This window comes from Dermacentor silvarum, chromosome 2, assembly GCF_013339745.2.
Source record: "Dermacentor silvarum isolate Dsil-2018 chromosome 2, BIME_Dsil_1.4, whole genome shotgun sequence".
Classification (NCBI taxonomy): Eukaryota; Metazoa; Arthropoda; class Arachnida; order Ixodida; family Ixodidae; genus Dermacentor; species Dermacentor silvarum.
In genome coordinates this window covers 182,715,353-182,726,745 of record NC_051155.1, presented here as the reverse complement: position 1 = coordinate 182,726,745, position 11,393 = coordinate 182,715,353, and the positions used below count along the sequence as shown (strand labels likewise).

General features: G+C 42.6%; 2 protein-coding genes across 3 annotated transcripts in view; one reads left to right on the top strand and one right to left on the bottom strand.

Annotated features, from left to right (window-relative positions):
• Positions 1-1,156: 1,156 nt before the first annotated feature.
• Positions 1,157-9,583, top strand: LOC119442249 (ankyrin repeat domain-containing protein 39-like). The gene is made up of 4 exons (XM_037707053.2): positions 1,157-1,386; positions 1,448-1,536; positions 4,132-4,335; positions 8,110-9,583. Exons 1-4 carry the CDS (start codon positions 1,290-1,292, stop codon positions 8,251-8,253), a joined length of 534 nt encoding a protein of 177 aa, XP_037562981.1. The 5' UTR covers positions 1,157-1,289; the 3' UTR covers positions 8,254-9,583.
• The window catches only part of LOC119442245 (myosin-VIIa-like), a 172,352-nt gene continuing 170,308 nt past the window's right edge, over positions 9,350-11,393 (bottom strand). For both annotated transcript variants that reach the window (XM_037707047.2, XM_037707048.2), the window contains exon 47: positions 9,350-10,403. In XM_037707047.2, the coding sequence (XP_037562975.1) occupies positions 10,317-10,403 (87 nt within the window). In that variant the 3' untranslated portion in view covers positions 9,350-10,316. The remainder of the gene's footprint in view (positions 10,404-11,393) is intronic.

The following is an 11,393-nucleotide window of genomic DNA, read 5'->3' as shown; positions in this document are numbered from 1 at the left end:
TATCTTTGTCATTGTAAAAAGTAAAATTTCAGAAGGCTTATAAATGTAGGGGGTCATGGTAAGTTTGGCATTATTAAAAATGGTCACGTACTGGAAAAATTTGTGAAACACTGGATTAAAACAACACTCTGTATTTAGTTTTGCTGCACACTGTATACGCGCATAATAAGAAGGGCTTCTTTCTTAAAACGCCCACGTAAACGAGTATTCCGGGTCCCCTAATAGCAGTAATTTTTTTTTCTTGAACTTAGGGGGAAAGAAAGTGAGCTTACGCACTTTCGTTGTCAAAGGTAGCTTCTTCACACTACAAGGCTTTGCAAGGAGAAGCATACCTCCGTTTTGCCTGTGTTTATTTAGAAGCAGTCCCACGCGCCCTCACAGAAGACAGTTTGTAGAGCAGCCGGGCTGCGAGGCCCGATTACTCTAGAAAGTCACAAAGAATTTTGAGAGCGCGAGAGGGGCCGCGTGGCCGAAGAGCGCCTCCGCGCTGTGGGCCGGTCGCCGGTGTGTAGCAGCTCAAGCATAATATTAAGCTCGTCGCTAACGCCCTGCACCGCAAGAGCAAGTGTTCGAGGGTGTCCCTCGCACCACAGTCTGTATCGGCGATATTGAGACAAGGCATGAGCGCCCACTTACACACGCATCCGACACATATTCAGCGCACTAATATAATCGCGGGCAACGTTTCCCAGCGCTCAATGCGGTGGCCGGTGTGCTGTGATCGAAGGTGGCGTCGGATGGTGAGGCGCGTGTCTCTAGTGCCTTCACTTTTCGTATTGTTTTTCTTTTTCTTTTCCTCTCTTCACTGCTCAAGGTACTCAAGGGAGCGTCGCCAGGCGGCAGCTGGTGGCCGCTTGCTGTTAGCTTGCTACCTTTCCTTATGCTTGCCGCACGCCAGCCGATAATATAGCCAATTCAAATTTGGCGGTAGAATCGCAATGAAGAGTGGCCTTGAAAAGCCTATATCAGTCTCAAAAACAAAATAAAAGAACAAAACGACGATTCTAGTGCTCTAATAGGGTATAAATATTCAGTTTACGCTTTCTTTATATATCTATTTATACATTTTGTGACGCGATATCCGCCAGCTAAAAAGGGAAGAAGTGGAGAACGCGTCATTCTATCATCATCGTCACCCGAGAGTCAACAAATCGCCCCTCTTCTGCGCGGGTAGCGCGGGGTATGTTGGGGTTTGTTTCGGAGTGTACTTCATCTGTGAGCGTGGCAAGCGTTTGTTGAATATCTTGAATTGAAGCTCACTACTTTGTACTGTTCTGCCAGTTTCCAATATGCACTGCCCGCACGACTGCTCGCATGGTTCAGCGGCGCCGTCAGTACACCAAACATTGGAAGAATTAGATTTTAGCAGGGGACTACTGGGTGCAGGTAGGCATGATCCCGTTAGGGGACTCTGAACACGTAACTCAGTTTACAACATCTTTTTTAGCCTCTGATGGAAACTACAAGAAGGTCGAGTCACTTCTTCAAAAAGGCGATAACCCTGATCAGGTGGACACTTACGGCTACAGTGCACTTGTAAGTTACACGGTGATACTGAAGTTCACATTTGCTGTCTGCCTCCATCTGAGCCTCATCAAAAATGGCACAGCGGCACAGATTTGAGAAATTGCACTGATTGGCTCAAATTCTTTCTTGCCTTAATCTTATAAATTGTATAAATGAATTCTGGGGTTTTTACGTGCCGAAACCACGATTTGATTATGAGGCACGCCGTAGTGGGGGACTCCGGATTAATTTTGATCACCAGGGATCTTTAACGCGCCCCCAATGCACTAGACACCGGGTTCTTTTTTTTTTTTCTTTTTTTTTTCATTTCACCCCCATCGATATGTCAGCTGCGGCTGGGATTTGATCCCGCGACCTCATGCTTTGCAGCGCAACGCCATAGCCGTTAAGCCACCGCGGCCGGTCTTGTAAATTTTAGGCCCTCCGAATTTTAGTGTCTTATGCACGAGGAACAGCTACATTATAACAGCAAGTATTAATAGCAAGGCAGGTTAAGTCCGACCAGCGCCTGGTCCGACCTACCTTTAGACAGCGTTATTATAATCTCAGGTGCTCTCCGGAGGCCTCCGTTTGCCGGTTACATGTGCCCTCCTGGAGCCGTACTTGTAAAAAATCCCATTTATCGTCGCGACGAAAAAAGCACCCAGCAATAAAAAAAGCGCCCCGCGACTTCTACAACACCAGTCGGAACCTTGCCAACACGGCAACACTGCACATATTTAAGTTATGCAGACGGGAGTGGTCGAAGGAAATTTTATATTAGCTAAATAGTTTCGCAAAAAAAAAAAAAATAGCACCAGAAGTAAATTAAAACTTCTGCTACTATTTTTGCCAAATAGTACCAGAAGATAATATTTTTTTTTATATAAAGATAAACTGTATCCAGCAAGCACGTCTAATGTCGCTGAAGTATAAGCTGACCCAGTGAGAGAAGCAATTGTTACATACTGCGGGTGCGGCATGAATAACCAAGTTGATGCACCATTTCTCTGAGACTGGTACAGTCAGTCACGTATGCTGGTGCATGATGGGCTGAAAAGTATGGTTTTTATTTGTATTTTTGTAAACCCTCTCACCCATCTTTATTTCGTTAATCTTTTTTTAGGTCGATGAGCCATCCCTTACTGAATTCACTGGCTGACTTTTTTTTTTAATCACAGCTCTATGCCTTTGAGCAAATTGAAGTTGGAGTACATATAAAGTAGCACCACCTGTAAACTGAAATAAATTTGGCTTTATTTCATAATCCATAACAAAATGCGTTTCCTGCCAGTAGAGCGCAATATTTAGTGTATGCAGTTGGTGGCAGATCTGGTGTTAAAGCAGTATATAAAAATTAGTGTCAACCATCAGTGTGCACATGTGGGCTAGTTGGCGACGTTATCATGGTGAAGAAACGGCGCAAAGGTGAAACAACAGGTTAAGGGCACAGGGCACAGAGTTGAATACAAATTGACAATTCTGTTGCGGCAACTCTAGTATAACCATCCTCACCTACACTTTATCAATGAAGCCTGTTAATTGGAAAGTGCAGTGCATGCATTGCCAGTTAAGATTATATTGCATTCCATTCACTTGAAACCTATGGGGGCCATGATGGCCATCACATTTTCAAGCAACAGTTTTACAAGTGTTCTATAAATTCAGTGGCTTAAACTTTCAGGTCGTCCATAGTTTCTTTGAGTGTATGTACAAGGCCCTTCGTTGTAGAATCGAAAGATGATTTGCTGATAATTCTGCATCGAAATACAATTGGCTGTTCATTTCGTGCCAGTGTTTTGTATGTGAACTGAGAACAATGTGCCTTCTAGTTTGCATGTGTTGTACGAAAGAGAGTTCATACTTTTGTGCAACATTTATTTTTATTGCGATAGCAATTATATGGACACTCCAAAGCAGATTTCTGCCGTCGGCGTCGCCGTTGCCGTCGCCGTTGCCGTCGCCGTGAGGTTCCGTATGACGTCACTGGAGATGAAATCGTCGCCGCGCGCCACCGAACGCTGTATGTGCGAGTGAAAGGGTGCGAGGGACGCGCGCTTTCACGGGGAGTGAACGCACGGCGGAGAACAAACGCGCGTTCTTTGCCGTGCTCCCTTAAGGGCTGCAGAAGTAGGCGTCTCTTTCCTCCTTTACAATCACCATATATGTAGAGCAAACGCGCCTTCTTCTGACGCACGAAAGGCCGTGGGGGGAGGGAAGGGAGGGGACGTTTAGCTGCGGCACCAAGTACCTATATATATCACAGGCGCTGAGCCGTGCTCCCTCAAGGGCTGCAGAAGATAGCGCCAACCTTTCCCTTTCCCTCAAGAACCACTTATCATCATCATCATCATCATCAGAGGCTCCGGCAACAGTCACCAACGCCGCACGCATTTTGTGCGAACGTGGGCAAAACGCCTACGGCGTCGACAACAGTTCTACGTGTTGCCGGTGCTGCTGCATGTCCAAGTTTATACAGCTGATAAAGCTACTATCATTACTCCGTATAGCTCTCTACAAATTTGCTATCGCAATTGATGCTTCGCCTTTCAGGTGAAACTGCGACAACTTTTTGGAAATAAATTGTAGCCATTCACATGGTGCGTGGTGTCATCGCTTTTACAGATCTATGCTTGCAGGCATGGGCATTCCGACATTGTTGAGCTGCTGCTCAGTCGTGGCGCGCAACCAAACGTGCAGACCAATGGAGGTGCCACCGCTCTCCACCGTGCTTCTTACCATGGGCACCTGAAATGCGTGCGTTTACTTCTCAACAAAGGCGCAGACTGCACCTTAGTAGACAGCGATGGGAAAACAGCCCTGCATAAGGTGATGAAACACTTACTGTACAATCTAAAGCATATTTTCGTTGCTTTGTATGTGTACTAGAATTCATAGTTACCGTGTTACAGAAGCGGTGTGCGTGACACTGCACTACTTGCCATCTGAATACAGCATATTGAAGACTACCACTATGTAGCCAGTCACAAATGATAGCTAGCTGTTGGGCTGGTGGCACTTGACTCTAGCTATTCATCTGTGTAGCGCCTAATATTCATTTAGGTGTTGCGATTGCACGAGATGTGATCTATGGCATTAATCTTCAAATTTACCCTACTAACTACAAACCAGCTCTAGTAACGCAACATGCTATAAAATAATGACCCTGTAATGTTGACCCATCTTCTAGCAGGTCGAAGTAGAAATGTCATATACATGAATTGTAATGTCTACATATTAGACTCAAAACCTGGAACAAACTCCTTTACTGTTAACTTTTTAAGACTCTTGAATAGTGAAATTTCGTGATAGAATCGAATATGAATATCCAAGGAAATCAGCCTCCGAATATTGAATCGAATATTGTCATTCCTCAACAAAGTGAAATGTAAAGTTTGCATGGAGTCAGTTGTTTAAAATAGGGTTATTTACATCATTTGATACGTGCATGCAATATGCAGTTGAACATCCGGTTAGCTTAGGGGGTTGCAAATGCTTTCAGTTATCTGGTGCACCATCATATTGCAGAAATAAAATGCGGTAACAATACGTGACAAGATGCACTTGCAGTGTTATGTAAGGATACTAGTGCTACTAATGCACTGCACATTTTTTAAAAGGGATTCAAATATGGTCATACCCAAAAATATGAACTTGCGCTGCCTAAATTGAGACAACAGACTCGTATGGTGCTTGGAAATAATAAGCGAGTGACCCGCCGTGGTTGTTCAGTGGCTATGGTGTTGGGCTGCTGAGCACGAGGTCGCGGCATTGAATCCCGGCCACGGCGGCCGCATTTTGATGGGGGCGAAATGCGAAAACACCCGTGTACTTAGGTTTAGGTGCACGTTAAAGAACCCCAGGTGGTCCAAATTTCCAGAGTCCCCCACTACGGCATGCCTCATAATCAGATCGTGGTTTTGGCACGTAAAACCCCATAATTTAATTTTAATTAATAATAAGTGACTTGCAAAATAGTGCACGCCCTCTTCCATGAAGTGGCTGAACCTCACATTAGAAAATATAGTTAGAAAACAAGGCTTATATCCACTGAAATTAACCGTGCACTGTAGCAGATCCCTATTTGTAACAAGGTAATTTAGCTTGTTTTCCAGTGGCTTTTTCTTTCCTTGTTGTTATGCGTCAAGTATAGATTGAAGATCACACCATCCTCTTTTTATTCATGGCAAAAAAGTCTATAAGACCTTTTTCGCAGAAAACGATCCATTAGACCATTTGCAAAAACATAAGTCAACTGCCTTGCAAGGCTGTTTTACAACCTAAAACTCTCGTCCACAGACTACATCTTTGTTTCTAAGTGCGGTCCCTCCCAGGGAGGAGTTGCAGGTGCAAACACAAAGGCTTTTCAAGAATTCCTCTGCAAATTTCTCTCACACCTAGCTACAGTAGTCACTTAACCATTGTTGATGTAAATTAGCATTTCGTTTGGTGATGCTGCACAGTGACCAGGGTGGCATCTGTGCTACAGATGTTTTGTTTATCAATCTTAATTTTCCCAGGTAGTGGAATGATCATCCTACTCTTTTACGTTAGCACCACTGTGTGCTGCCTTCGTCTTCCTTTTTTAATTTTTTTTGCGAAGAGGCAGAAAGCTGGTTGATTTATGATGACAAAATGGAATTTTATTCCACTTGCAAGTACTTGCTGATTGTTTACCACTGTTAGAAAATGTGGCAAGATTATAAAAATAACTAAGCAGCCAAAAGAAGCACAACGGTGCAAAGATGAAATAAAGATAGGTGGAGAAATAACTGCACATTGAAAAGGAAGAAATGAGTGCTGGGGGCTGTAATTTGTAAGGATTCTTTTCTGGCGATTCTATCCATTTTTATATTCATACTGAATGGTGAATTCCGGTGATTACAGGAGTACAGCTTTGTGAGAGCCAATGACTAAGGGCAAAAAAAAAATAATGAAAATGAAGTGCATCATTGCAACATATGGGCTCATGCAGCACTGGCTTTGAAACTCTTGAGGACAGGAGTTCAAACGCAATATTATTTGTGAAATAGATTTTTGATCCTTTTTTTGTCATAGGTTGACAGAGTGCCTTGCTATACATATACACAAGCTGCTTTCTATGAAAGTGTTTATGTATGGAGTTTGCAACAGGCTTTTCTGTGCCGTTGTCTAACAAGTTCACTTGTAGTTATATTTAGCTGATCTAACAAGTTAACACGTAGTTATATTTAGGCGATTGAAATATTGTGTCTAATGCCAGGGCATTTTGTAGGCATGGATTTAATCCAATCTACCAAAGGAGGCGCTACAGCTGCACTTCAGCAATTTTCACTATGCTCGCAGACAAAATTGAAGCTTTGCTCAGATGACCTAAGCAAGTCGGGTTATAAAATTTAACATGGTTGACTTTTAAGTTACCTTATCCTTATTACGTAATGTGCCCAGGATACACGAGAATTTTCCATATGTAATTATGAGCACGCATTCAACTCCAAGCTTGCTGCTGCCGGGCAACAACCTTGAAGTGTAATCTTGAGCCTTTTAATCACATTTACAAAGCTAGGGCGCGATCTTGTACGTGTTCCAAAATGGAACGGAGGCGTTCCGTTCCATCGAGCGGCACACGATTAGTCAATTTGAACGTCGCGGTTGAAATTGACCAATCGTGTGCGGCTCGATGGAACGGAACGCCTCCGTTCCATTTTGGAATGTGTACAAGATCGCGCCCCTAGATACAGTGGAGTCTCTTAAATCATTGCTCGAATAGTTCAGTGTTCCCTTTAATATTGGCACTGTACTTTTTCCCTGGTCCCTCAAGGGACCAGGGAAAAAGTTCGTTTAACAGGAGTTCCGTTTACTGAGAGATTGTACTTAAGGATACAAAAGATGCTCTTTTGAAAGGGCCAGATACTTTATTGCCAACAGCAGGTAATAGGTGCAGCAGACCTGACTACAAACTTCTTTTTGCAAAGTTTCTAGTTGCCCGTAGCCGCTGAGTAGAGGTAGCAGAACAAAACATAAAAAAAGGCATTTAATAAAATAAAATAGCAGTTTTAGTGAAGAAACCACTCTTGAAGTCATTGATAACATTGATCTTTATTTCCAGTGTGAATGGATTGTGCAGGTATTTCTGTGTCGTCATAGGAAACACTAAGCAAACTCTCAGCTCACCGACGTTACCAGCACAAAGACACTACAGCCTGCCACTAACCACGGCACCATCAAAAGCCACCTTGGTGAGAATATGGCGAACTGGCAAGAAAACCAGTAAAGGGAGTCCAGGAAAGGCAGGAAAGGTGCAAACAGCGATGCATATTGCAATGCCAGTAAGATTGGTTTATCAGTGTCATTTTCGCTAATATTTAGTTCCGTTTACCTGGAGTTAGAAAAAAATCTGGTTCCGTTTAACAAGCTTTTTCTTGCATTGCCTTAACACAAAACCAACCAATCATAAGGTTGTTGATCTGTTTAATCAGTTCTGTTGACCGAGATTCTACTTAAGCATTACTTATTCTCTCCAACATGGCCTGCATGTTGGTTGTGGTCATGGAGCGACTAGCTGTGGCAGGCAAGCTTCACAACAATTTTGAAAAATGTAATTTGTTTATGGCTATCCTACAGGCTGCAGAAAATGGACATGAGGAAGTCTGCAGGATGCTTTTGCTGAAGTCCCCAGGTCTGCTTTTGCTGAAGGACAGTCATGGAAGAACCGCATTGGACTGTGCACTGCCAAAGCATTCACACCTCTCCGAAGTGCTTCGGTGACCACAACAAACATGGACAACGATGGTGGAACAAAACACTTTAGCAGACTCCGACACATCGTGCTTCACTGTACCTGTGTGTTCCACTGTACATGCTACTTACTGCAGGCAACCTTGTCACACTTTTCTTGCCCATATCCGGTGTATCACTACTAGCTTGGGATTCTTGCGTCCACTTGCTCAACTGCATGTGCACGGTTGTCATGCAATAATCAGAGCGAGATTGCCAAAGCAAACTATTGTGATCAAAGGGGACTGTGATTGTTTGACACCTTTGTTGATCTTATATAAGTAAAGAAAGTTTGTTGAACTTAATATGGTAGTGACCTAATGAAACCCTGTGTCCCACTTGTTGCAGCAAAGTCCAAGAGTGTTTCTTAGCATAGCACAGTGCCAATATTAAATGGAACACTGAACTATTCGAGCAATGATTTAAGGAAATGTGCAAGTTTGAACTTTTGCTGGTACTTACCGAGTGGCTCTTGTGTTGAAGAATGTGCCTTATGCTACCTTCTAGACTCGAGCAAAAATAGTTACAACTAACTAAAGCCCATTTCACATGGTGTGATTTTGTCTGCAAATTCGCAGCTGTGGGAAATAGGCTGCTGGACCCTTCGTGCGTGCGATTTTTTGATGTTCGGCAGTGCTGAACTTCTCTGCGAAAACGCAGATGCGGTGGAAACAGACGACCAATAGGAGGTGGCTCGCTTTATTTTTTTGTTTCACTAACTACTGTTAATAAAACTTTCAGAAGTTTAAATATATAGTTTAGAAACATTGCAGAGTCGTTATTTTAACAAAAAAATTGTTGGTAAAACATGCACCGAACAATATACGAGTTTGCAAACCCTGTGCTACGAGTATGCGAAAAACGCAGCTGCCGTGGATCCATGTGAAACGGGATTGGGAAATTCGCATTTGCGGAAATCGTAGCTGCGAAAAACGCACTACAAAATCGCACCATGTGAAACGGGCTTAATAGTCATGAATGCCGATCAGGTGCTCCATTTGTTATTAGTCCTTTGTGTACATGCCCAAGTGAACTTCTAAATACAGTCACTTATCTGCAAACATCAAGTAAAACAACAACGACAATGGTCTGTTATTCTTGCTTTTATTGTCTGGAATGTACGTTCAGTCATTTACAGAAGTTTGTGATTACTCGACATTACCACACCCTCCACGCTGGAATGTGCTGCAAAGATGTTCATTGCAGTATATTTTGTACAGTGGAAATATTGGCTGCCACAAGTGGAGAGCACTCATAGACTCTCTGCTGCCTTCTATGTTCACAACTCTGAGAAGTATATGTAAAAAGAAGAAAAAACAAAGGCAGCTTGGCTGCGAATTTTGATTTTCACACTGTCAAGAAAAAGTTGCAACTTGCATGCAACAAATTCTTACACCGCCAAAAATCACAAAAATGTCATGAGTGGGGTTGGGTCTTACGTAAGAGATAAATAAAACGTCATCACATTTTCATAAAAAAAAGAATACCGACAGGCTGTCAGGTCAGAAATGACTGCCTTTCCAAGGCTTTGATGTAAAAGCAAATGAGGAAGAGAAAAAGAACCCTGCATACTGTAAGGTGTGTGTAAGTGGTGAAAACCGAAGTTCATCTTCACATATGCCGCTGCCTTGTATAGACTCATTAACAGTACTGGACCGACAAGGGTAAAGGAGAAAGACGGTGCGCTTCCTGCACGGTCTTATGTATATATATTGACAAGTACACACTAACATACTCGTGTCGCTTGCTTAAAGGCAATGAACTGAGCCGTGCTCAGCACACCTTCTTGGACGGACATCGCACTTAGCAGCTTGTTGGAGCAAAACGCTGTTTCGACAGAGATAACAGCAGGCACAAGGCAATAAAAAATGCACAAACTGCCATCAAGTTTTGCATGAGTGAGAACCCTGACCCTCTGTTAAACTGTTGTCGTGCATGCTGGCATTTCAGTGCGCACGCCTATAAAAATGCAAAACGATATTCCCATGGCAGCTTATCAACAGCTTGGCAATGAAGCTGCTACTACACTGAATGACGTCCCAGCTCAGAGTTCACTACTTCACTCTCAGAGTCCTTTGTTTGTTCATGTTTGTTAACAGCAGGCTGATGTATGAAGTCAATAGGTCATCCATTTTGTAGCCCTGTGGAAGAAAAAAATGGCGTAGAATGTAAAGCAGAAACATATTGAATGAAAAAATAAACTGAGAAGAAAATCGTGTAAGTAATCAAAAGCAGATTTGTCAATTTGTGTTTAATTTGTGTCAATTTGCAAACCCTTTATGGCAGGATTTAGTTATCCTAAGCCAAACAAAAGATGCAAAGCATACCCCTGATCTCATCGCATGAACAAGCAAACTACAGATTTCCTGCTTCCTTCAGTAGAACTTCAGATCAGGTACACGCACGCACGCACACACAAAAAGCTAGCGAGGAACTCAGAGGCAGTTTAATCATTCAGCAGTTATCACATACTGTTGAATAGTTGTACACGGCCATTTCTTTAACCCCACAAAATCCCCAACGTATCATTTTACTAGCTTTCTAAGTACCAATTTACTCTTTATGGCTAGAAATACATATCAACAAATTGTTTTAATTTTCAGTAAATATTAAGGAGCATAACCTGGAACACGGATGAAGAAAGAGGATGGTACGAGTACTGTACTGTCAACAAGATTTATTTGATGATGGCTGCTTATATACATGCATCTTTACTAATGCAAAGGGACCCACTGAAATGGACACGTGCTTAAAGACAAGAATCAAAGTACATTTCACTCCTGAGTAGAACTGCCTATGTGTCAATTTTATATCAAGAAAAAAGGAGAAATGTGTATCAGTGACACATCGGTGGTTCTATGCGAGAGTGAAATGTACTTTCTAGCTGCTTGGCTTAATGTAAGCACATGCCAATTTTACTGGGTCCCATTGTGCATGAGTAAAGATGTATGTATATAAGCGGCTATCATCAAATAAATCTTGCTGACAGTACAGTGCTTGTACCGTCCTCTTTCTTCGTACCATGTTCCAGGTTACGCTCCTTTATATTTACTGAATATGCACCAACAAGCCCAGCTACAAGCAATGGTTTTAATTTTCTTTCATGTGAAAAGGTGTTTGGGCTTTGTGGG